The sequence below is a fragment of the Hesperophylax consimilis genome, chromosome 27, assembly GCF_061612785.1.
Source record: "Hesperophylax consimilis isolate HC1 chromosome 27, BYU_Hcon_1.0, whole genome shotgun sequence".
NCBI lineage: Eukaryota > Metazoa > Arthropoda > Insecta > Trichoptera > Limnephilidae > Hesperophylax > Hesperophylax consimilis.
In genome coordinates this window covers 11691438-11719225 of record NC_142862.1, presented here as the reverse complement: position 1 = coordinate 11719225, position 27788 = coordinate 11691438, and the positions used below count along the sequence as shown (strand labels likewise).

The following is a 27788-nucleotide window of genomic DNA, read 5'->3' as shown; positions in this document are numbered from 1 at the left end:
TTTCAATGCATTCTATCCCCCCCAAGCGGAAAATTTTGACAAAATGTATATGTTTTCATAGAACTTCATGGATCATATTTGTGATATCCGCTGATGGATCATATGTGTGACAGCGGCGTAGATAAGGTTAAAATAAAATATTTCATTTTGTCATTAATAACTTGATCCCAATGTGCGTCTACACCACCAATTTGTGAATAAAATATAATATATTTATGTATTTTCATTGATCGAAAGAAAGATATAGAAAAATTGATAAAATGACCCATGCAATCTGAAATTGTATTATGTAATTATTAATTTTAGATCAAAATAGTGATCGACTTGATATTTTTAATCTATTGTACTTACAGAATAATGGTATACTGAAATTATGCATTGAACAAACAGATATATTATAGGAAGAGGAATAAAATGTGCGTTCTTATGGAATCTGGCTTTTTTCATTGTGAAGAGAAATGAAAATGGATATTGCTTAGTAAAAATCATTTATAAATTTGTAGCAAGAATTCTTTTGAAATATGTCTCTCTATTTTAATTAAAAATGTATTGTGAAAATATTGACGCCAGTAACCAACTGACCAGGATAGTTAATGACCCTTCACATTAGCGACCAAATTCTTGTAAAAGTACTCCGCATATACATGTGCGCACATTTTTGCAATTTATAGCTTAGATCTCGGTTGAATCTTAGATTTTGCAATACTTTTACATAAATTTGATCGCTGGTGTAGAAGTTTGTTAACTTTGAAACTAGACACAATATCTTTACTCGTGAAATCTTCTACTCAACATTTGTGCAATGTCACTTTAAGACTCCAGTGAAATTTAAACAAAATGAAGTTGAATTTCGTATGAAATTAAGAAAATACTACCTAATTGATCAATGTTTCTAGTATACTTGAAGTTTAGTATAAACTTGTATGGAGAAAATCGTATAATGCCTATAATTTATAACAATGGTATACATGTGAAGTAAGTGGGTATACGATGAGACAAATCAACTTTCGTATAACTTAAATAAATTTGAAACCTTTATCAAGTGTCGAGTATGTATACATGCTGTAATATATTATATCATTGACAATTAGCATTACTCAAATTTGTTTGTATGTACTAAAATTAAAATATTTATTTTGGTTTCTGATGAATTCAACACGTTGACTGACAATATGTGCAGTCTTAAGTTTCAAATACACATTCAATTTTAGTTGCACAAACTCTAATTTGCCCAAGTAAGCATGTATGTTAAGACGGCAAAACGGTATATCCACAGAGACAATAGGCTTGCAGGAACTAAATTTGCACAAGTAAGCAAATACATTAAGACAGCGAAACTATATAATGCACATGCAAGTTTCTATCGTATGAACACCAAACAGTGTACCATATTTTTTGCGCAAAATTTTGAACAAACTGATTGCACATTCAAGTAGACAGAACTTTCAAGACTGTACAGTTTGACAAAAAAATGTAGAAACATATATAACCTTACATTTGAATACACTATAATTTGTTCGAAAATCGGTGTTGCTCTAGTAATGAAATTTTTTTGTACAAATATTAAATTTCTTCATTTTATTGTCAAACTGAAAGTTGTCCATGCCCCTAGAAAAGAAATAAAATAAATCCTGATTAATTTTCTTTCATCTTTTCTAGGAGTGCGCAGAGCTTTACAGCCTCTATGAGATGTACAACCCTAATTAATTAACATTTAGAAAGTATTCAAAACATGTGAAGAGATTAATATTATTGACATAAAAGTGGGAATAATGTTGTCCAATTTAAATTTATTTCTAAGGTTAAAACATGGCACAGTGTATCATCTTTTGATTTTTCTTTAGAATTAAAATTATTGACTCAATTTGTAAAAATCAGTTTGACCTTTCAGAAGCAGCTCAGAAAAGAGATGCATTTTTTGTCATGAAATTTGTTTAAAATAATTGCTAAAAAAAAAATAAACACTGTCGTTTCTCATTTTTGATTAAAATAATTATACATTACACAAAAGGTTTGGCAAATTTTTCAGTTCTTTGCATTTTGAGAAAAAAATCGTTGCTTCAAATAAGTTTTCAAGTCATTATTTGACTGACAATTCGTCCGACATTTTGTCAAATTCTTGGTGACATTTTAATATTTTATCTGTCATTGGAAGCATAAGACTTGCTATATAATTATTTCCCCCAGACAGAAGTAAAAAAGGTTCTCATAGCAGAAGAATAAGTAGATAACGACATCTATTGGCTGGAGTTGAAAGCGATGTCGAAGTTGATTTTGCTAGTAAAATAGTCATTACAATGTTCTCAATTCTTTGTTTACATTAAGTGCATTCTGTTGCAAAAGAATGAAGGGAATGGCTAAAATCTACTTTGAAAGTAAGTACATTGATACATACATAAACTGCATAATTTCTTTAATTATTATTGAAATTAATATCAACCACTCTCAATGAAAATATGAAACGGAAATAGACACGCACTTATTGCAATATGTATTATAAATCTTGTAACCTTGTGGTACATATAAAGCAAATTGAGAAACATGTTGTGTCAGCCAGAGCTTCTCAATCTACTTTTTAATAAGAATAAGCAAAAAATGGCCCAAGTAAACATGGGTACGAATAGCAATTTTACAAACTCTTACATCTGCAGAAAAAATGACATTAATTCTATGCAAGAGGACTCAAGGCCTGTTAACTTTGGGAATATGCTGTGTGGAGGGTATATTAGGTAAATACCAAACTGCAACGAAACCAAACCTAAATGAAATCATTATCTATCATTAATCTGTACGAATAACCTTTTTACCATATAATAACATCCGTTCATGTGCTCGGTAGTTAGTTGTGTTGGTGCGCCATGTAGTGTGCGGGGGTTGGGTTGAGGGGGGGTGCGGGGGCAGGCAGGTTGGCGGGGGGTAGGGGCGAAGAGCGCTGGCTGGAGCCTGAGGGCGCCGGGTCGATGACCAGCTCGTGCTCTGATTCCGAGTCCTCCGCTTCGTCTTCTTCTTCGTCCTCAGAGGAGGAAAGTAAACCTGGAGAAACGTACAAATTAATTATTAGATATGACTTGGAAGCGTGTCGACTGTTGCCGCACTACTACTAAACTGCACGGACTGTCAAAGCGGCGGAGCCAATCAAAGTAATGCGTTTAGTGCGATTTGTAATAGTGTGGGTAGAAATTTTTGGCTACACCTTTGTGCTTGCAGTTTCAATCTAATAATGGATCATAGCCAGTCTCCCTTGACTCTATTACCTATGGTTTAGTACCTTTCGACTTTCGACAACTGGACTAACTGTCAGCTTCTCATTAAAAATACCCTGCACACAGCATCCTCAAAAACCACATCACCTTCATATGTACACTGTACAATGTGCATAATAAAAAATACTAATTTCGGTTGTGTCTCGTGTCCGTAACTCCGGTTCAATGAACTCTAGAACTGGGATTGGCCTTGATTTAAAAAATTGGAACTGATTGTGGGAACGATTCAGAAAAACTTTAAAGTATGTACCAAAATTATTTTACTAATTAATTATTCTATATTTGAAGGGTTTTTCTTTTTTTTTAATTTTTGACAGATGTCATAATTTTTCATGTTTACTAACAGTGTTCATTCGAAAGGCAAATTAATGATTGTCTCTAAAATTGGCAATATTTGTTTTTGAAAGGCAATGATCCTGAGGAAAATATTTTTTTAAATATACTTTCGGCTTCACAAATCTCACAATAATAAAATCCCGTGATTTTTCACTGGTAAAAAAAAATATATTATTGTTACCGGCTATTTAATAGTTACCTGAAGCAGATAGCTGCGGCTGCAGGACGGAAAGACTGTCGGGCCAGAATCTCTTGCTGGCTTGTCCTCCGCTCTGCTTTCTCTTGGATGCCCCGCCTGCTATAATCAATCAATCAGTCAGATATATATAAAGGAGAGAAATAAGAACAATGACTATTGTTATAATGCATAGTTGCGTGGTCTGCACCCCGCGCACTCCTCATCACGCACAAACGCGTGATTGGCAGTCAACTTGTTGAGTACTGAATGAGAGTCAGGCATTATTCAATTAACATTCATCAATAAATTTGCATTAATTGTCAATCAATTTACATTTATGTATCAATCATTTAAAATTTACAAATCTCATCATGTGATATTTGTCCGGTCAGTGGCTAAGTGGGCATCGCGTTTGGGTCCCACCCAGGCGACGTGTGTTCAATTCCTCCGCTAGCTAAGTCCTCCATCACAACACAAGCAACATTATCCGCTTACTGTGGTGGTTTTCAAATGTTCTCAGGTTATTCGGAACCTGGGAAAGTTTGTCTTTCGTTAAAAATAGAGAGAGAGTATATTAATCAGTCAAATGACATTCTTCGGTTAATTATTGACCTTTTTTTAAGGAGAGAGAAACATTCCCGGGTTACGAATAACCTGGCAATATTTGAAAAACTTCTAATACCATCAAATTTTGATTGTGCAGTCATGGAGTAGAGGAATTGAACTAATGATGCCTGGATGGGAACCCGACGCATTCATCAACTCAACTCAGTCATTTGACATTCGTCTCTAAAATGTATGCGAAACTCGAGAGACACGAGTGGAACACCGTTTCATTGTTGATGTTAGCTTCATGAGAATGGGTGGTTTCTTAGTTGATGTTAGCTTCTGGTCGTTTCATAGTTGATGTTGTTAGCTTCATCAACTAAGAAGCCGATCGCGGCGAAAAGCAGCTGCAAAAATTCCAAAAATTTTAAAAATTTTAAATTCGTATTAATACGAATTTTCTACAAAGATACCACCCGAATTTGAAGGGGCAGCCGAGGAACTCTATTTTCGCCGTCTTTTTTTTCAAATAATTTCGAATTACGTTGGAATTCGAAATTTGATTTTTGATGTCCGGTGGATTTCGAATTAACGTGGTTCTACTGTACGAAGTCATGAAAAGATAAAAGTGATATAAACAAAAACTATGTTAGATAGGTTATATTTTAAGCTTAGTTTTTTTTCATAGCTTTTAATGACTTTATATAATATTTTAAAGGTGTGTTATCATGGAACCGAGCGATCAATTGGCATTCGTCAATCAATTTAAATTCATGTCTACAAAACATAATGAGAAATAATGGACTCACTGCTGTCCTTTCCGTCCAACATGGGCTGTAGTATCCTGCGCCTGGCGTTTATGAACCAGTTGTTGACTTGCAGTAGCGTCAACCGGGTCTGGGCCGCCAGGATTCTCTTCTCCTCCTCTGTGGGATAGGGATGCTGCAATCAAAAATATTATACTTAGAGGACAGAAGAAAAGATTTAACAGGAAATAGGAACAGCACAATCATTTTTATTTTACCATTTTACTGTACATAATATTTCTCCGAGAAACAAAAAACTTTTTTAGAAATATCTTCCACGCTGGTGTCATTATCATTCACTCTGGTAAAAAGAAATTTCACTCTAGTTTTTACCGTGGCCTCTTTCCACTGGTTAAAATATCTTCAACCATGTCGAAACCATCTTTCCACTAGCTATCTTCAATCTTGGAGACACCTTCTTCCAATAATTTTTTTGTTTTTAATTTCAGCCACGTCAAAACCATCCAACCTGAAAGGAACCATCTTAAACTATGACAAAACCATTTGTCTACGGGTTAAAGCATCTTCAACCTTTAAGTATTTTCCAAATCAATGGTTTAATTAGTGTGAAAGATCTTCTATAATTAACACTAACTAAACAAAGAAGGTAATGTCTCACCACCAGGTGCTGGAAGAGCCAGGCTCGCATGGCCTGCGTGGCGCTGCGGGGCAGCACACCTCGCTTGCCTCCGCGCGCCTCCCCCTCTCCTCCCTCCTCGTCACCTAGAGCGCCCCCCGAGTCCAGGTCTTCCGTTAGGGCCGGGGACACGGAGCCACAGGACCCGTTTCCTGGAATAATACAGAAACGATTCACTAAAATACCAAGAGATTTGAAAAATTAGTCATATGAATATGGACTCAAAGAACTAAAATTATTATTATTATTATTAAAAGAAAGAAGAGAAAGATGTGATTGCAAAATTTTATCTGGACATTTTAGTTGCCCTGGTATTCGAGAAAACTTCACTACCAACACAAATTTGAATTTCCGAACACAAAAAAAAGCACCTTTCGCATACTATCAATCCAAGGAAACATTTTCTTGCAAATAAGAGTATTGGAAGCATAAAACAAACTTCCACAACATGTCATCGATGCTACAAATATAAATCAATTTAAAGCCCGATTGGATTCTCATTTGGAGAGAAGAAAGGATTGACTTATTGTGAAATCAGATATGAGCACATCAGCAGAATGCTTCCTGTTCACTAACTATATTACATACAATTTTGGCATCTTTTCATTTGTGATTTATCCTTTTCTTTCTTGGACATTAAATTTTCAAGGTACTGGAGAGCTTTTTACACCGCATCATCCTAAACATGCGGGTTATATGAACAGTTCAATCCAAAGTGTCCGTAAACACTTCGGAAACGTATTATTCCAGTAAAATGTCCACTGCTCTCCAAAGGATCTAAGCCACGAGGCAACAGTGTTTGTACATTTTACCTTAGTACCTAGTCAAACTCAATTCTCAAATACCTGTATTATTCCAGTAAAATGTCCACTGCTCTCCAAAGGATCTAAGCCACGAGGCAACAGTGTTTGTACATTTTACCTTAGTACCTAGTCAAACTCAATTCTCAAATACCTTCAAGTGAGCTTAAAGTAACTGAGTCAATTTCGTTCAAATTCCCCAGAAGGTTCACTGCCACTAAATTTTGTGGACGATGAATTAATCCCGAAAGTTCTCAATCGGAAACGGTGGCAGAAAACCTGTTAAAATTATCCAGGATTCTAATACATGGGTAGAATTCGTTCAATATCGCGAGTGTTAAAAGAATGATAACTTTTGGTTGGTTTTGAAGAATCTACAAGTGATTACCGGTGTAACTGTTGTCACTGGAGGGCAGGCTGGCAAGCCCCGCACCGATTTGGCCGATGGGGGTCGAGCCCAACACCACCAGGCCACTGGTGTTGCAGTTGGCTGGAATGGAATTCAAACGTTACTTCACAACACCACGACCTATACTTTAATCCTTCATGCAAGTAACAGAAGAGTATATTATAATATGAAACGATGCATAAACGTCAATGAAGTTAGGAGCGTGTGCCAAGGCAGAGAGTTATGTGACGGTCAGAAAAAAGACGTAATGGTTAGTTAGTTAGAATATACGAAAGTTTAAACATATTTTGATAAAAGTTTACCTTAAGCGACTCAACCTCACAAGCAACACTGCCGCATTATCCAAATGATATTCTTTCACTTATACACGGATGTCAATATGAGGTTATTTATTTATTAAACGCCCGTAGGGCTTTTACAGACATTACACAATGCAATTTAAAATAATGCACCTCCGTCTTAACTCTGCTTGGTCTATAATGATTTACATTTCACCAAATGAAACAGTTCTATTTGAAGTCACAAAATTTATTAATTATTATTTTTGGTGAGACAAAAGCATTCTCTTCCTTTACAGTCACGGGTCACAGGGTAATTATGATATATGCACAACCGGTAAAAGCAGTATTTTGTTTTCTTACCATTTTTCAGATCAGTTTACTGCCCTTTAAAATGTCTAAAAAGTTTGAAGAGAGCAAGAGTATTCGTGCCTATAGCAACTAATCTATATAATGCTGAATTTAATCGAATAGTATAGAATTCCAGCTATTTTTATACATCCCTTTGTTGTTTGTCACTGTTTTGGTATCGATAATGACTTTTCACAAATTTTCTCTAGGTTATTATGTCAATCGAATGATAGGGAATCCTGTGATCCGCCAGGAAGGGCTGCATGCTTAACGTGGCGGGGGCAGAAGATCCTGCGCATAGCACCCATGGGTGGACTGATGGACGCAATACATCCACACATTTCAGACATTGTAACACTCACCGGGCTGCTGCTGGAAGATGGCCGGCTGCGGGGGCTTGTGGTCCAGCTGGCTGTAGGGAGCCCCCAGGTGCTCTGCCAGGAAGGGCGGCGTGCTCTGCGGGGGCAGGAGCTCCTGCGCATAGTGCTGTACTATAGGGGTAGACTGCTGGACGCTCTGGCAAATGAAAATAACATGTTTGAAAGTGAACTTTGGAAGAGCCAGGCATCCAATATTGGCCGGAATTGTCTGCTAGCGACATATTCTAAGATACTTTGGACATGTTGCCAAATTAAGAAGTGGTGTGCTATGTTTTGTTCATCCGGAGAGGTGTGTTCAGGATGTGCCTTCCCACCAGCTGTGCGGCGTGCCAGATCGGGAGAGGCTGGTTTGGGGAGACCCTTTGACCTCTCCAACTGGTCTCTCGACCTATCGCCTTGCGCCGCAGCGGGAGGGATATATTCATTTGTCTGTCACTCCTGGACACACTGATCCTCAGATTCCTACCTACTCCTCATCCTTCTGTCCTTCCCAGAACTTATTCTCCTCCCTTTACTTAAAAAAAACCCTCCATACAGCATCCCCAAAGATGATATAGGCCCGAGGGAAATTATTTTTCTCAGGGCCTCCTGTGTGCGGTTAATGTAAAAAAAAAGAACTGAAATCTAGGTGGAAGGCTGGAGAAGGAGAGATAGATCACCAATGCTTTGCACTGTGTTATTCAACATGCAGAAAGTCGGTGTACACGGCTCCCCATGCAGCGCAGGACTAGAGGAATTTGAGGAACATGTTTCATCAGGGCTACTCGAGTGGAGGTTGCGATCCTCAGCAAGTGAGGCAACGATAGAGAAAGACCGTCCAAAGATTAAATTAAATAATTTTAAACGGGAATAATACCTGATACTGCGGAGAGTTAGAGGTGCTGGAGTGCTCTTCGGACATGGAGCCACCCATTGGCTGATTGTTGTTACTCTCACCGGTTCCTGGGTACGCCTCACCTATAAAATGAAGTACATTGTTAATACACACCCGATTCTCTTTTATATGTGCTGAATTTATTTCAGTATCTCAGATCAGATGCTACTAATCAGTGCAAATGTCAAACACACATACAATTCACCCTGAATCATTAATTTAAGTGGACTAAGACGTTCCTCTGCGATTTAAGTCCTCCATCATTGCACAACATTTCTACTTATAATGATGGAAGCAGGAGGAATTAAAATATTTTGAGGTTATTCGTAACCCAGATTTTTTTTTTTTTGTGGTACACTGAGCAGAGAACAGTCGTTCTCGAGGATAGTAATTCTCGAGGACAGTCTTTCTTGAGGACGTCATAACGAGGACAGTCTTTCTCGAGGACAACCTATTCTCGACCGTCAATCTCAAGGACAGGACAATCAATTTCGAGGATAGAATAATAATAAGAAAAAGAAGATGAAGAAATAGGGATGTCATACTAACCAGATGCGTAGTCGGTTCTCAGAAGATTCTCACTCTGCATCTTGGACTTGAGGCAGGCGATGTAGCGGCTGCAGAAGTCCCGACATAATTCCTGGACCTTCTCCAGCTCCAGCAGGTGGATCCTCAGGACCTGGATCGACTTTATCATCTGTAACATAAAAGGAAAATAATAGATCTGTTGAAAATTAGTGTAATGTCTTTGCCCTTTGAGCATTCAATTGCCCTTTACTAAGGTTTTATTATGATATTGGTATAGCGGAATAATAGTCAATAGACAGGTCCCAGGAACCGCCAGTGGCTAGCTCGCACCACTCCTGCGGCAGAGCCAGCAGCGGTAGCAGGAGACTATAGTAAAACAATTATAGGTTGGTAGCTGCTTACCAGTCCGTCGATCTCTGGGTCATCAACCAGGAAGGGTTTGCGATCCCTCTGCTGATGCTGCACAAAAGCGCGCAGGTCTGCGGCGAAAGCGTCGCAGCCCCCGGAGGCCTCTGTGCCCCCGGTGGCCTGCTCGCAGCGCTCCAGCAGTAGGGCCAGCAGCGGGAACAGCGGGTGCCTGCGATACAACAAAGGCGAAATAAATAGTCAGTTACACATGCATCATTGTTAAGAATCGTGACCCTCACTCCAATCTCCCTGGTGAACAAGGCTCCTACACTCTTCACAGTGCTGCACTGCATGGAGAACTAAGGACGCCGATGTTCCTAATATCTGTGATATCTGATTTAAGTTTCGAGTTCTTAGTTTGGTGAGAACACGTCCAAAATATCTTAGGATTCGCTGCAGGGAGCTTGATAGCTTCTTGTAGATGGGCATATTAGTGTGAGTGGCTATCCATAGAAACCTGAGCATCCTGAACCATACCAGGTACGCTACTCAATAGCTAGGCATCCAAACAGGCCCTCAACAGTCAAAGGCGTCTAAAGTGTTTTAGACGCGTCACACGCCAAACTGAAAACTCTAACCTGGAGAAGCTTTAGAAGCTCATAGTCAATGGCAATGTGGAAGAAAGGAGAAGCAGAGGTAGATCTCCGATGCGTTACGCTGATCAAGTATCACAGGCGACCGGAACGTCGGTGTCAGCGGTTCCCCAGGCAGCGCAAAACCGTGCTGGAGCTTTGTTCCAGCTCCCATGGCCCTGCCCATGGAGACGAAGTTAGGTTAGGTTAGGTTATAGGTTAGGTCCATAAAATGTGAGGTTGAAACACCACAAGAAAAAACGGCCTGTAACATCTGCATTCTTCCGTGAAATAAGTGTTCCTAGTTGTCAGGTTGGTTGTGTGTAGGTACTGGGTATAGTGTTAGGCCTGCCTGTTAGGAGAAGAAGTTAGGCTGGTGGTCATCAAAGGTGATTGAGTTTGAAACACTCAAAGGCGAAACAGCCTGTAAGATTCGTATTCTTCCAAGAAAGCAGTGTTCCTAGCCGTGCCCAGGAGTTGACAGGCTGGTTGTATGCAGATACTGGGTTAGGTAGGGTAGTGTGTACTGACTTGTAGACCGCCCTCTTGTCCGCCTCGAACTGCGCCTGGTCCAGGGCGGAGGCGGCGGGAGCGAGGGCGGGGGCGGGCGGCGGCTGGTGCGGCTCCGCGGGCGGCCGCTCCCCGCCCGGGCAGCCCTGCATGCCTCACCACACCTAAAACAACACACAAAACAATATCAGACTCTTCCCGCTTACTCCACAGCTACTACTACTACTAAAACGAAATGTTTGATATTTAGGTCTAGAAAATCCAACAATCCCAACTCCACTGTTATTCATCTTTTCTTCCAACGCAAAATATTCCCCAAACCAGGTTGAGGTAGTCGTTATTGCTTACAAATTACATTCAGGAAAAATCCTGTGTGTATGGAGGTTAATTGTAACATAATTATTTTTACTTTAGCTCCATTCAGGGGGCCGGCCTTGAGGAAAATAAAATCCATCAGGGCCTATGTCAATCTTGGGAATGCCATATGTAGGGTCTTGAAAGGAAAGAAAGGAAGTTCTGGAAAGGAAGAGGGTATGAGGAGTGGATAGAAATGTGGGGGTCAGTGCGTCCAGAGGTGACGGATGCTTGAATCCAACCCTCTCACTGTGTCCAGCTGGAGAGGTCAAGGGGACGCATCCGCCGTCAAGACCTGGACAAACCTAACCCCACGAATCCGGCACCCCTGCTAAGTCACCAAACATAGCGAACCACTTGGGGTGATCTATGGCAGAGGTAATCCAATGAATGGTTCCCGGGGCGGCGGTACCCATACCGGCTTCTCAATGAAGAAATGATGAAAATTGTTTATTGTTAATTTATTGTTTATTGCGGTATTTTAAATAGGTACATAGTTATCTATGTCCTAATACAATCCTTATATACATATACATATAATTATAGTAACACATTTAAAATGAATCAATCACATATTTTCGTAATTTAATTTTAAATGTTTTTATGTTTTCTTCTGATTTTATTTCTTCTGGTAGCTCTCCAAATATCTTCAACGCTCCGTACAGCAATGACTTTTGACTCTGTGTTTTTTTCCTGAAGGGGAGTCTCAATTCATTTCTTTTCCTCGTCTCATGTGTGTGTTTGTTCTGTAGTTTATCAATTTTTCTTAGGAATTCACTAGACGTATGGCCATTGATTATCTTATAGATTAAAAATATGGTATTAAAGTAAATAATTTGTTTAAATGACAAGATATTTAACTCCTTCAACATGTTCTTCATTTTTGTGTATCTATTTTTCTTCAGTATGGTTCTCATTGCTCTATTTTGTAGAATTGTCATTTGTTTCATTAAACCGTCGTTGGATAAGAATAGAATGCTGCTACAGTAATTTATGTGTGGTACAATAATTGCGTTGTACACATTTTTACTGGAAACTGTGTTAAGGAATCTTCTTATTCTTCCCAACAGTGAGATTTTTTTGGCAATCTTTTTAATAATTTGTTTTGTATTTTGGCAAAAGTTAATTTGGAGTCAATTATTACCCCCAAATATTTCATTTCAAATACTTCTTTCAATACTTCACCGTCTATCAATATGTCTTTTTTTGTTTGCGTTACTCGCTTTCCAACGTTCATGAATTTTGTTTTGTTTACATTCAATTTAATTTTATTTTTCTTCAGCCATATTGATATATTATGTAGGTTATCATTTATATGGTTCATTATGAGTTCATAATCTTCTCCTGTTATATATATCAGTGCGTCGTCTGCAAATAATCTTATTTTACAATACCTTTCAATACTTTTACCATATCATTAATGTACATTATAAAAATAATAGGTCCGAGAACCGACCCTTGTGGTACTCCCAATGTAATCTTTACTGGTTCGGATATTGTCTCACCCACTTTTGTGGTTTGATATCTATTACTTAAATAATCCTTGAACCATTTCAATGCCTTTCCTTTTATTCCATTTTTAGATAGTTTTTTAATAATTATATCTATATCTATCGTTTCAAAAGCTCTCTGAAAGTCCAGGAAAACCACGATCACATATTTATTTTTATCTGAGTCTTGTTTCCAGTCCTCCAGAACTAGATTGAGAGCCATTTCACAAGATTGGTTATTTCTAAATCCACACTGTTCTTCACATAATATATTCCATTTTTCTATAAAATCAACAAGTTGTTTTTTTTATTTTATGTTCAAGTATTTGTTCATACTTAGGGAGCGTGTTCACTGGTCTATATTCTTCACATATTTTTGTATTTTTTATTTTCGGTATTGGGATGACTCTTGATATTTTCCATGATTGAGGGAACTTTCCTAAGGTGATAGATTCATTTATAAAATTAAGTAAGTAATTCTCAATGAATGGTAATGATTGAATTATTAATTGTATTGTTATTCCATCAGGACTGGGTTTTGATTTCATTTGTTTCAGAATAACTTTTAATTCCTCCTTTATCCTAAATCATTATTTTGATTAATCTTTATAACGAATTGGTGTACATTATGAATACCAAAAAATATGCTTTAGATAAATTGAAGGTTTTCCTATCGTTTCGCTTGAGTCGAATACAAATAAAAAAAATAAATTACTCAATAAAAAATATAAATGTAAACTACTACAAAAAATATTTTTTCAATAGAAATGTATGAACGCGTAAAGGAAACAACTTTACAAAAATACATTATTATATCTAAGATTATCTGTGACAGTTTCACTTGATTAACTTTTTTGCTTTCTTATAAAATTATGTACAAAATAAATAAAAACGAGTTTTTTGCTTGAAATCGAACGTTTCTAGACTCTGTTTGTCGAGCGATTTTAATGCCTATTACCTACAATATAAGGTATACCAAGAATATACACATTTTTGGCTTGTAGCTTCCTCTTAAGAAAGCTAAAGAGTTTATCCACCGGTAGGACACCTCATCAAATTATTCCTTTTCTCGTGCCCTCCCTACATCGAAGGTACACTCAAATAATAACATTACGCAAATCCCTGATAGCACTATTATTACCTCTCCCTCTTTCTCATATACTTAAGCAAGTAACAAAACGAGACGTTACAACTTACACGGTAACCAGAAAACTCGATAAAATGACAATTCGACAAACCTTTACAGGTTAGATTTTTTTCATGGCTTTTAATAAATTTTAAAGATGTGTCATCGTGTTGAATTACCATGGAACCAACTTACACGGCGCTCTCCACGAAGGGAGATAGGACCATAAGCATAGCTGATTCTAATCGTAAATCAATTCCGTCCAACAATTTTATCTGTAATTCTATTTTAATTGCTAAAAATAACATCAATTAAAAGCGAAGAGTTCTTTGGCGAAACGACTCCTACGGCACTCGAACACGTTCCCTCTCAGGCGGGTGACATCTCCCCCCCCCTCACTCCTTATTGGTCCAATAAAGAGACATGGCCGCCCGTGGGGGGCCAGTAATTATGCCGTAGAATTTCCCTCGGAGCCATTTCCCAAAGGCCGGCCACTCTCTCCGTTAGATATATTTTGCAGGGATTCAGAGATGTTTACGTAAAGAGGGAAAACGCGGCCAAGAAGACTATTGTTTCTTAATTAGGGGCGCTTAAGAGGGACTTCTACCGAATCATTTTGAACAAATTTAGGGAATATTTAAAAATTGGCTCAATTAAGGAGTTAAGGGTGTTGTAGTCCGACTACCCGAAAATCATGTTTAAAAACGTGATTTCAACAACAAACTATCAAAGTTTTTAAGGCCCGGTAGTAAGCGTTCAAATATGGTTTGAAAGGGAGATATGTAAACAAGAATGTTAGAGGGAGCGCGCTAATATTAAAAAACGATAATAATTAAGCGAAAATGGTGAAATATTTAATAAAACACGACTCGTTTTGAAATAGTTCAAAAATCTCTCGTCAAATGCTTTAGTTGCATTTAAAGATACGCTGTGAATTTTTGCATGCCTATAACATATCAAATAACAGAACAAAACGTGTTTTTAATAATTATCGAAGCTTACTTAGTATTTTTTTTCTACCGATGAAATTTCATGGCATGGTTTTACTGTGCACTAATAAAAATTTTAACAGCGGGGCTATTACATGTTTTCTTTTATTAATAATTAAATGGCAACAGTTTTATAAATTAAAATAGGGAAATGTCGCAATGCTTTATTATTTTTAAAAAAACTACACGGAGAAAAATGAGTATTGCTGATTTATTAAAATCCAGTAAAAACGGGAATGCAGACCGTTTTCTAATAAACTTTTAGTACATTCATAATATATCAGAACACATGCACCTGTGTTTGTCCTAATAATATAATAATAATAATATTAGGATGATTTGTATGGCGCCGTTTTTGTGCAAAATCACCTCAAGGGCGCATACATTTCTACAATGATCTATGTTATTATTAACTTGTATATGGAGATAATATATAGTGCAATACTTACCTGGTAGGTCACTTGAGATTTACACTTAATTAACATTATCTAATTGTTTATTAGCGAAATTTAGATACAGGATTTAGGACGTAATTGGATATAACTGAACTTTCTCTCAGGAATGGTATATTTAATTTAAGGGTATGACAGCTTAAAAAGGTAAGTTTTTAGTTTAGACCTGAATTCTGTTGGACTTGTTATGGATCTTAGTTATCTGAGGAAGTTTATTTCAAGCCTCAAATGACGAATTATATTAGAATTTTTATGAACACGTGTTCCGACGTCACGATAACACATTAGTGTTTTACTGTAATTTTATTAGGAAACTTATCAATTCATTCGTGGCCTGCAATATCATTTTAACCGAATTAGGAATAATTTGAAGAGATTCTTAATAAAATAGCAATATTTTATATCAGTAAGTTTTCTCCGTGTATTAATGATAAAATATGTTAATTGAAAGTATGTAAGCACAGCTGGGCGTAAAATAAAATAAAATATTATATTTGTTTATAAATACAGGGCTTTCCAATAAGATGTGTTATTTTGAATAGCCCGCTATTTCGGTAGATGTCACTTTTGAAGCTGTCATTTTTTAACATTTGACAAGTAGAAACTACGCCATTAATAAAAATGGAACGATACACGCTTCAAAAACGCATTGAAATTATTAAAATTCACTTGAGTGAATCAAATGCAAATCATATTGAGTGATGAGGCTCATTTCCACCTCGGTGGCTTCGTCAACAAGCAAAATTGTCGCATCTGGGGCTCGGAAAACCCAAGATTTATTGTTAAAAAGCCTCTCTATCTTCAACGTGTGACTGGTGCAGTTTATGGTCCGGCGGAGTCATTGGACCTTACTTTTTCGAAAATGAGGCTGGAGCAACAGTTACGGTGAATGGATCGCTATCGAGAGATGAATAATGATTTTTTATGGCCAGAATTGGATGGTATTGATCTGGACAACGTTTACTTTCAACAATACTGCGCTACGTGCCACACAAGCAACGAAACCATTGATCTTTTACGATTGAATATCAAAATAACACCTATTATTGGAAAACCCTGTATAAAACCGTACCCAATAATACATACCCCAATTGGGGATGCCGTATTCACTGACTCCAGACCGTTGGGAGCAATTGGTAGGTACTCTTGTGAGGTATTCATATAAAAGATGAATAAATATGTTCGAATTGATTTGTCGCAAGTAAAAGATGAACAAAAAAAACCTTGACATTGCAAATTTGAAAAAAAGAACCATAGCGTTCATCCCCTGACACTTCCCATTCATAACCGGTCGCGGCTGCCATATTTCAAGTTCGCATCAGACGCGGAAAACTTAGAAGACAATTATTAAAGTATAATAGTGAAAAAAGTGGCCGTTTTCGAGGACTGTTGCAGCAGTCAGCCATTCAGCCCGCATCCCCCACACCACACCCTCACCATGCCCTTCTCCGCCCCGCGGAATGACTCCTGTAATGACATTTTGATAGGGGATAGGGAGGGGAACACATCTTCGGCAGCGTGATGTTTCGAATTGAATTTCGACAGTTTTAATTTTCATGTGAATCCTGTGGTCTAGTGCTGGGAGTATCGAAATCGACTTTTTCGGTATTTAGTTGTGACTAGACGTATGAAGTTTAACATTTTCACTGCTAAATATTATATTTAGCTGATACTGTTTGAAAACCGTAATTTTGTAGAACTTTTGACAGTTTGTATTTGAAAATCTTGCTGTTATATTATTATATTTGATTTTACGTTATTATTCACATTTATATATAGTAATGAATAAAAATCGTTAATTATGTAGGCACCTAATACTCATGTTGATGATTATGTTGAAAGTGCGTCTACTTTTTCCTTCTATCAATTTTGACAATATTATGAATCAAGTGACATACCAGGTAAGTATTGTACTGTATATTATCTCCATAAATAGTTAGTAATAACATAGATCACTGTAGAAATGTATTATAAATTTGTACAGCGCCTTTGAGGTGATTTATTATCATTATTATTATTATTATTAATGAAATTAGTCTTTACTGAATTATGTATTTATCTAATATATTATTCTACACACTATTGTACTAATAAAACGGACAAGTGCCTCTTTTGGCAATGGTGAAAGATCTTAAGATAAATATTCATTTGATGTGAATAAAACAGTTCGTAGTTACATATCTAAATAGTCTAAAACAAGGCTGCCCAACCCCAGGCCCGCGGGCCACAATGTGGCCCGTGAACGAATTATAAGTGGCCGGCGTGAACCATTTTCAAAAAACCCGCCAATCCGCCAATTTGAAAAAGTGCAGTTTGCGCGCGGTCACCAGTGTTGCTAACGAAGGCGATTTATCGCTATTTAGGCTACTCAGAACGAGAATCAGCGACGAAAAAATCTAACCTGTTGAACTTACTTTTTAAACAAAAATACACCGGTTTTTGATATAATACTTTATGCGTCCGAAATGGAATCTTGTAGCCACCCTCCCCCCCCCATGGAATTCGAAAAATTGTTGTGGGGAATCACATATGATGTTCTCAGCGAAGTTCCGTAACAACCCCCCCCCCCCATGGATTTCAAATATTTTGTGGGGAGCACTCATTTTGATTTTTTTTGTGGGGAATTATGTTTTATAGAAATTCTCTAACAATCCCCCCCCCCCCATGGAAATAGGAACCGTCAGGTATTCAGTGGCCCGCCAGTGATTTAAAATCGTCAATTTGGCCCAACTGTTAAAAAGGTTGGGCAGCCTTGGTCTAAAACAAAGTCGCTATCTGCGTCCGTATATTCTTATAAACTACGCAACGGATTTTGAGAGGGTTTTCACTTGTGTTGAGAAGTCGAAATTAGTATTTTTGATAATTCTGATGGCTCCAGATAATGAGAATCTTGTGCGGTATTGACACAAAGATATAATAAAAAACATTTAAATTAATATCAAACGAGAAGAATAACAACCCTCAACACCGATGACTCGAAAAACGCCATAAAAACATCATCAAATAAAACGTCATTTGTTATTAGTGTCCTAACTAATACATACCACACATCATTGTGTTGTTGGATAAAAATCTACGTAAACAAAGATTGGTCGCTTAGCAACTCTCGGAAGCTCATCAATATCATATCATATTTTCTGCCAGACTTACTTAGATAATTACTATTTTGAACAACAACAAAAAATCAGCTATCTGTAAGAGTGTTTTTTTTTAAATATGTCATTTGGCAAAAGTAATACCCGCGACTGTAGAATTGTACAGTTCCATTACAAAAAAGAGCTGTAATATTCGGCAAAAATAATATATCAAAAGAATTATTCGGCATTAGAAAAACAGCACCACCTCATCCCTATCTCGAAGAAAACGGGCACGGGAACGGGAAAGCGTGGCATTAATGTTCCCGAGAGGGGAGGCTTCAAGTGCATTATTGCACTTTTCCCGGCACGCTCCCCGGCGAGCACCGAGCGGCGGCCCGGAAGCAGCAATGTGCGGAGGATTTGGCGGGATTAATAAATGGGAGAGGGGGGCTACATGCCAAAAATTGGCATTTGCAGTATCAAAAATTACTCAATGTCGATCGGTGCTACCTACAACATTTCCCGCATTCTTAATGCACGTAGCCGACCGACCCGTGACGGCGTCAAAAACCGCCGACCTATCACATGGCGTTTAAGTCTCTTTATGGTTTATTCGTGTTTATAAATAAAACGATTGATTAATTCTACGTAAGTGGGTATCTATAATATTACATTTTAATAAACTTACATATTACAATAAACATATCGAAAACTAAATTCACATCGTATAACCACACAGCCAAAAATAAGATAAACACACGAATCTAGACTGTAGACAAACCTAGAAAAACTGACCAAATAAAATATCTAGGAATCATAATTGACCATAATAACCTCAGATGAACACACCATATCAAACACATCACAAATAAACTCAAAACGATACACATTTTCCTAAACATAAGAAACGTATTTAAACTAAAACGTAAACAATATATTATTCACTTTGTCAATCCATTATAGAATATGATATCAGGACTTGGGAAGGAGCAACAAACTCAGCTATATTAAAAAAAACATGACTGATACCGACCAAATGTTCAACATATTTAATGTACTAGATATACCCCAAATATAAAACACTGCTAAAGTACACTGTGACCAAAAAACTAAATTTCAACATCCACAAACTAACGATTAATAGACCAGTTAAAGGAGCGTACATTTTGGATAAAAGAACAAAAAACGCGATTATACAAAAAAAAAACTACATAGTATCTATAAATATGTATTACACACAACCTTACCAATAATTACACACATATTATCTTTTTTTATTACAGCCTTTATAATATTATTTTTATTACTTTAAATCATTTTATTTCTTAATATTTCCTTCAGGTGTTATAATTTCAACACAGTCCATTTTATTTACATACATATTTTGTCTTATAAAATTATAAAATGGGGGCCTCAGCACGGGTAAGCAGGGTAGTGAGGCTCACATTACCAAATAATGTTTTATAACAAAATACTGCTAATAACATATCGATAATAAAATAAAATAAAAACGAATCGGTGTTAATCTATAAACATATATTTTTAAGCTGTAACTTTTTTGTTGTTGTTAGTTATCAACAGTTCAAGCACGCCAATTAATTTGCACCATTTTAAATTGTGAGCTGTTTTTCAAGTGCATTCTTTTATTTAAATTTTAAGTTCAGATGAGTTTTATAAAAAAAATGCCGCAATCGTTGAAATTTATTTAATTATTTAAATAGCAACACCAAAGTCACTCAAAGGTAAAATAGTGTGACTTGAAAAAAAACAATATGGTCAAAGTGTACGTTCTCATTTCGTTTTATCTTCAATACACGATGTTCAGAAATTTATTTTCTACATCATATATTACTGTAATAGACGTAATTGTTATTTTTAACGCTCTGTGCGCGTATGAGTGTTTTTATTTATTTTTGGGTTGTACCTACCCACATAACAAAGAAGCTATTTTTTATAAGTTTTCCTTTTTTTAATTTTTTTTATTGTGTATTGAGTAAGTTTATATAACATTTTACGTATGTGAACTAATATGTACATGGTTACATTTCGTTATTTATAAAATTATATTTTTGCAGTAAGTGTAACAATTTTTTTTAAATATCAGATATTTTTTTATATTTCAGATTTTCAAGCATTTCATCATACATCTTTAATCCTGTACGCATTGGGCCAAAGATATTAGAAGAACGAGATGTGCTATGCGCAGTTCGTACTGAGTGGAATTGTTTTGCCGAGTGTCGCCGGTTTTGTTCACCAATACTACTGCACACCTTCGCTTGCGCTAAGGTATCCGCACTAATACATAGAACAGATTTCTGTGCGTACACGTCCCGATACCGTTCAAAGTACCCTAATTAGGTAGTACTCCGGCTACGGTCCGGCGGCCAACATAGCATATCTCGTTCTTCTAATATCTTTGCATTGAGCAATTCTGTGATTTATTTTTTCTCATATGCAGCAATCTAATTCTATTAACATTTCTGGTTTCATAATTAAGAATATTTTTATTAAATCCTTAAAGTATTTAGGCATTTGTTTATTCATATTTTTATTTTGTATAAAAATGAACACATTTTACAGCAGTCCCTTTTTTATTGGAATCCAATTCAGCTCCTCTCTCATTTGATTAACTTTTGAATATTTTCTTTTTCTTAGGACGGATCGTTTCACAGAATTTGAACAATTCATCAAATTTCAAAGATGAGTTTCAAGTTCTGTGAAGGTTCGATTCAAGTTCTGTTATTATTTCAGTTTTGTGAAACAACTGACCAATAATGATATAGTAACAGAACTTGAATAGAACCTTCAGAGAACTTTAAAGTCATCATAAAAATTTTATGAATTGTTCAAATTATGTGAAACAATCCACACTTAGGACGGGTAGTTTCAGATAATTTGAAGAATTCATCAAATTTCAAAGTTCATTTTCGGGTTCTGTGAAAGTCCTATTCAAGTTCTGTTGTTATATCATTATAGGCTGGTTGCTTGACAGAATTAAAATAATAACAGAACCTGAAAAAATCTTTCACAGAACTTGTGAATTAATTTGAAGAGTTGTTCAAATTTTCTGAAACAACCCGTCCATAGTATGCATCTCATAGCTCTATTTTGAATAATTTCCAGCTTGTTCAGGTTTTCTTCGTTGGCCAAATACAATACATATTATTTATTATTTAATATACCTGTCAATATTTTCAAATCTATATATTTATTTACTTAATACAAGCCTAAATACATTTCACAGATAATATAAGAAATCTAAGGTAAAGATTTTAATTTATAAGATAGTCAAATTGACAGAGTTTGGAATAAATAAATAAAATTCTCAGAACGCTATTATCTGAGAATTTTCATTTTTTCATAATTCCATGAAACAAGTGCCATTTATACGCACATATTATAAAATTATCTAGTGGATCCCCCGCAATGCTTCGCTATTGCTATTGTCTTCCTTGGGCGCTTCTGACTTCTTCCACCATTTAAACATCTCTAAACACTCTTGGCACTAGAAATTTTCAGCGATATCGGTGGACGAGTTTTGCGAGCACAAACATACGCAGGCTCATAGACATATGAATATTAGTAGACCTGCCCTAAGTGATTAAAAGCGTATTATCCCCACTCCCCATACCGGTTCCATTGGAGCCGGCTGTGCTCGCGTATGGCCTCAAGTGAAATTTGAAAACGTGACGTCATCATTCTTGTGCGAACTATGGTCGAGGCATCATCGGTTCATTCTACGAAATAACACGGCAAAATGTTGACTTGTACTATGAAAACTTATAAAAATAGATGTGAAAAAGAGAATAAACCCAATTGTCGTATTACATTCCATATATAAGCATTATTTTACTTTATTTTAAGCATATTCACATCGTATAATATGAATCAGTTGTTACTATCACATCGAGAAACGTCTGGACGCGAAACACAAAGCTGGTTGGTTGCTGGGAAGTAAATTATGAACATTTATAAAAGTGTCTTAACTAAATACTTAAACGAAATATTCGACTCTGAAAATAGAACCTGAATTTTTTTGCCGAATTTGGACTTCGCAAATTTGTTCATAACGTGGCGAGTAATTTGCGCTCCCATGTAAAAATGTCTATTCATTAAAAAGCAGATTTTACTTTTAAGAAGTAAATGGTGATATTATAGTGCGAGATGCCCATTTACTGTCAGATTGATTTATTGACGAATCACAGTCAGCTTCACTCCCTTCGTTCTTCAACAGTTGATTTTACCCCTCGCCATTATCTTCTCGTCTATTAATTCCTATGTCTGTGCGCAGGCTGAATTTTTATATATTAAGATAAGATTATAAATCAGTTAGAATTTAACTCAAACATTTGGAATGCATTTTATAATATAACACGTTGTCCTACCGCAGACAGCCTTCTAGGTAGGGAAGTTAAATTTTGTGGTGGTAGGTACCTATGTATTTTTAGAAAAGATTGTGAAATTATTATATTTTTTAGTTCTCGACCACAGTGCCACCTATCGGGTTCAAAACTATCCTATATTTCAAGCTGGAACCAATCATACACATTCACAAAATTTCATTGAAATCGGTTGGTCAGTTTCGGAGATTAGCGTGCACGAACACAGTGACACGTGATTTTTATATGTTAAGATGACGTACAGTCCACACTCTACAGTCAAATAGTAAGTTATTTAACCTTAGCCCCTTAACTTATAATAGCGGTGTAAATATTACACAGCGCGTAATGTCGGAAAAGTAAAAAAAATCATTACCACAGCGCACATAGAGAAATTGGGCTTCGGGCCGGCTTAACAAACCGGTGCGTAAGAATCTAATAAGACGGTAATAAACATATAATTTCAGTTGTTGGTGCATGGGTAAGTAAGTAATGTGAAATATTCCGACATTACGCGCCGTTACCGTAATTCATGGCATTATTCAAGTTCAATTAACGTTTCATTTTCAAAATTGGAACTAGGTACTTATCATATCAGATAAGCGATAAAGTATGTATATTTACAGGGTTTTCCAATAAGAGGTGTTATTTTGATATTCAATCGTAAAATATCAATGGTTTCGTGTGGCACGTAGCGCCGTCTTGTTGAAAGTAAACGCTGTTCAGATCAATACCATCCAATTCCGGCCATAAAAAAATCATTAATCATCTCTCGATAGCGCAATCCATTCACCGTAACTGTTGCTCCAGCCTCATTTTCGAAAAAGTAAGGTCCAATGACTCCGCCGGACCATAAACCGCACCAAACAGTCACACGTTGAGGATAGAGAGGCTTTTCAACAATAACTCTTGGGTTTTCCGAGCCCCAGATGCGACAATTTTGCTTGTCGACGAAGACACCGATGTGGAAATGGGCCTCATCACTCAAGATGATTTGCATTTGATTCACTCAAGTGAATTTTAATAATTTCAATGCGTTGTTGAAGCGTGTATCGTTCCATTTTTATTAATGGCGTAGTTTCTACTTGTCAAATGTCAAAAAATGACAGCTTCAAAAGTAACATCTACCGAAATAGCGGGCTATTCAAAATAACACCTCTTATTGGAAAACCCTGTATATACATTAATTCATAAGAAAATAAGTGTGGTCCCTACTTTATCGTTTATCTGATATGGTAAGTGGATCCAATTTTGAAAATGAAATGTTAATTGAACTATATGTATATATTCATTTCATTTGAAATGCAAGCTTGATTGCTTGCATTTCGAATGAAAAAAAAGCTTGACAGATACTTATATGAATTAATATAGCGGCGATACGTTACTGAGGAGGGGTTGTTTCAAAGAATTTGAACAATTCATCAAATTTCAACGTTCATTTGCGAGTTCTGTGAATGTACTATTAAAGTTCTGTTATTAATCATTATAGGCCAGAAATTTGAGAGAACTGAAATAATAACAGAACTTGGCAAGAACTTTCACAGAACTTGAAAATTAAGTTTGAAGAATTGTTCAAAAATTCTCGGAAACAATCCGTCCTTAGACAACACGCGTGGTTTCACTAAACTAGGTCCAGTGGACATACTTTAGCGGCCTGTTAATTTACATAATATTATTTGAATAGCTATATTTTCATACGCGGTTCTACATTTTTATTCGATTAGTATGAAGTATGAATATAACGTGTTTTGTATTTTTATCATGTCATTGGATAAATGTCGTAAATTTTCAAGTTTACCTACATCCGATAAGTTATTTTTTCTTTTGAAAGTCAATGATTATAATATCCCGTGATTGTTAATGTGTGTGCTAGTATATTTGATATTTTGTATTCAGATAGTTGACATTATCCGAAACACCCTGCAGAGTAAATCCGCCACAACACTCCTCCGGTACATAATAATATAATGTATTTGTTATTTCCCTACATATTTACAGCGGCGGCATTTCTTTCTCTCCACTTTATAATGGAGCCATTCTGCTGCAAGGCACGCCCGCTCTAAGCCGGCAGGGCGATACTGAACAACCTCCGCCCGCCTCGACTCCGTGGACTCCTCGATAAGTGTAAGGACAAGAATCGAGGAGAATGCGTGCCGTACGTGGTGTATAACAAATAAAGTGCGCGTAGGTCATCGATCAAGTACTATACATAAAGACATACGGTGTGGCCAATTGGAACCAATTTTTGAAATCAAGTATGAATGAAAATATTAAAGTTACAAATTTTTAATACGATAATCATAACAGAACAATAAACTTTAAAACTTCCATACAATTTTAACGGTTTTCATAGTTTGTAAATAATATTAAATATCCCATTTTGTATTATAATCTTAACGTGACCTATAATAAGATCGCCAAATTATAGTAGGCTCAACGAACACAGACTGTGTGTACTAGTGCATATTTATTTATTTATTTATACTTCCGATATTGAGGTCCTTGCCAAACTATCTTTTGTTTTTAGCGAGAAAAGAACAAGAAGTGCAGGTACACAATCATCGAATATTTACGCTTACTTGAAATGCTTTAAAGTTTCAGAGAATTTGAACAATTCTTCTAATTTCCAAGTTAATTTTCAAATTCTGTGAAAGTTCTTTTCAGGTTCTGTTATTATTTCAGTTCTGTCAAGTAACTGGCCTACAATGATATAATAACAGAACTTGAATAGGACTTTCACGGAACCCGAAAATGAACGTTGAAATTTGAAGAATTGTTCAAATTCTATGAAATATCCAATCCTTAAAGTATGTTCTGTTCATTATTATAAAAATTATGTATTTAAAAAAAAATCAAAACTTATTTTCTCAAGTTGAATAACATGCTTTAAATTACAGATTATGCTCTTTTAAGCAGTGCATAATCTGCTAGTACTGTGTTCGACTCAACTCTGGTTGCTAGGTGCAGCACCTATAATAAAGGAGGTATGTATTTACACAAAAAGGATGTGAAGTATTAAAACTGGGGAGCGGCCATTTTGAAATACGAACATCTTCATCATTGTGCGGCATCCTCTATAACAGAATCTCAATGCAAGCAAAATTGAACACAATTGTACGGACTTTAAATTGGTATCGTTGCACGGAGGACACGTATCGGGCGACCTGAATGGTTTTGTGGTTATACCGCTATCTGCTTGTCTTGCAAGCGGCTTGGCGAAGGATAAATAAATGTGGTCGGAAAAATATAAGTTTCGAGGGTCTATTCGGAGCTACAAAAGTTCTACTTTAAGAGGTTTTTCAAATAAAAGATTTAATCTTCGGATTATTTAATGGGAATTATCATGTTATTACACAGTGGCATGTCTGTGAATTGAGATATTTTTCAAAAAATGCCGGTTGGTTTAAAAATAGCATGGGAGTTAAAGATCGCGCAATTAGAGCTGACGTCAACAACACATACTTAGCATTGTTGCATATGCATACACTTGGGTACGACAGGGAAGTTCTTGCGAAACGTCACTGAGAAACAGTCCGTTTTCTTACGATTACTTATTGAAAAAGGGACAGGTTAGTGTAGGAGGACGATGATTATTTGTGTATTTTTTTTATTTTTATTGCAAAAAAATTATATTAAAATAAATTTAATAATACCAAAAAAGTAGACACGCAAATCTGCCACAAGGCAGCTTGTCTGCAGGGTCTATCAACTAATTAACCAACTAACCATCACGCCGTTTCCCCGCCTCTCCCTATAAGCAGAGATGATGAAACGACAAACAACTCGGTCTTGGCATACACTCTTTGCGTCATTCACATTCATACATATTCTCATACATACTCATCTGTTATTCTGACTCTAGACAAAGCCCGACACAAGTATTTGATTCGCTTGATCGTGCCGTGTCATCCTCGGGAGTCCCTGACATTTTCTACCATTCACAATTCGCGTCATATATTCTCCTAACACTCCTTTCTTCGTTCATTGTAGTACCCAACTACTTACTAGTTCCTACTTGCCCAATAATGTATGCGTCCCTTTCTTAATCTTACTAATTACACTAACATCAGCTTTGCATTCTTTGTTTTACCATTTTTTCTTTAATTTAATAAGCATAACACATAATCATTTTTGGTAAATTTGGTTAAATTCAATTAATGATTTTGATTAATTTAAACGTTAGAAAAGTTTTCAGTTTGTTATTTTTTATATTAGTTCTAAAAAAGCTGAAACAACTGAAACTTTTAAGTCAATTTTGAAAAAACAGCCTTATGCAAGCAATGCATCTAAGTAATGCTTTGGGTCAACTGTGGTTGCGATACCTATGTAGGTATAAAAATATTTCAGAGATTTAAATAAATAAAACATACTGTACATAAACGTTAAATACTTTTGGATCATACTGTAGATTGTAAAACCCAACTCGATCACGCCCGAAAACCGTAAAGTTTCCAATATTGGTATTAAGAAAGGGATGTTTATAAATATACAATACTCGTATATTACATCTGCGGTGGGATAACACAAACGAAGACACTATCCGCATAAATATTCATTCTGTAGGTGTATATCAATACAGAGTTAATTAATTTATGTATGTGGAAATTTGGAAAATGTTTATAAATTTGCGTTTTGCATAGACAAGTAGAGTTTTAAGCTTGGGGACAATGAAACGTCAAAGTATAAGTTTTATCCTTTTTGTGATTTTAATGCAGCTGAATGGAAAATATTATAGCTAGAGCTACCTTACATCGTTATTGTTTAGAATTTACGAAATAATAATACCAGGGAATTCATAGTACTGCATTTTCAGGAATACCTCAGGGATCAAACTTTAGTCCCATACTATTCTTGTTATTGATTGATGACATTCAAGAATGCATCCAGAGTACTTACAATCTGCTAGCTTTTTGCTTACGATCTCAAACTATATGTGACATTCAAGGATCGAATTTCTAATTACATCAATGCATTCAAGGTTTATTAAATTACAACTTGATTTGGACGCAATATCTTCATCGGCCGATGAGAATAAACTTTTCCTT

The 27788-nt window shown here is 36.1% G+C and overlaps 1 protein-coding gene across 2 annotated transcripts in view; it reads right to left on the bottom strand.

Moving 5' to 3' along the window:
• Window positions 1–1075: 1075 nt before the first annotated feature.
• LOC149410582 (homeobox protein PKNOX1-like) overlaps window positions 1076–27788 on the bottom strand; it is a 95515-nt gene continuing 68802 nt past the window's right edge. The window contains exons 2-11 of one of the 2 annotated variants that reach the window (XM_089648462.1): window positions 10898–11040; window positions 9789–9963; window positions 9408–9555; window positions 8841–8941; window positions 7967–8120; window positions 6955–7056; window positions 5749–5918; window positions 5133–5265; window positions 3799–3897; window positions 1076–3033 (exon numbers count right to left, since the gene is read on the bottom strand). In XM_089648462.1, the coding sequence (XP_089504588.1) occupies window positions 2840–3033; window positions 3799–3897; window positions 5133–5265; window positions 5749–5918; window positions 6955–7056; window positions 7967–8120; window positions 8841–8941; window positions 9408–9555; window positions 9789–9963; window positions 10898–11028 (1407 nt within the window). In that variant the 5' untranslated portion in view covers window positions 11029–11040 and the 3' untranslated portion in view covers window positions 1076–2839. The remainder of the gene's footprint in view (window positions 3034–3798; window positions 3898–5132; window positions 5266–5748; window positions 5919–6954; window positions 7057–7966; window positions 8121–8840; window positions 8942–9407; window positions 9556–9788; window positions 9964–10897; window positions 11041–27788) is intronic. The other variant, XM_089648463.1, reaches the window with a different exon arrangement.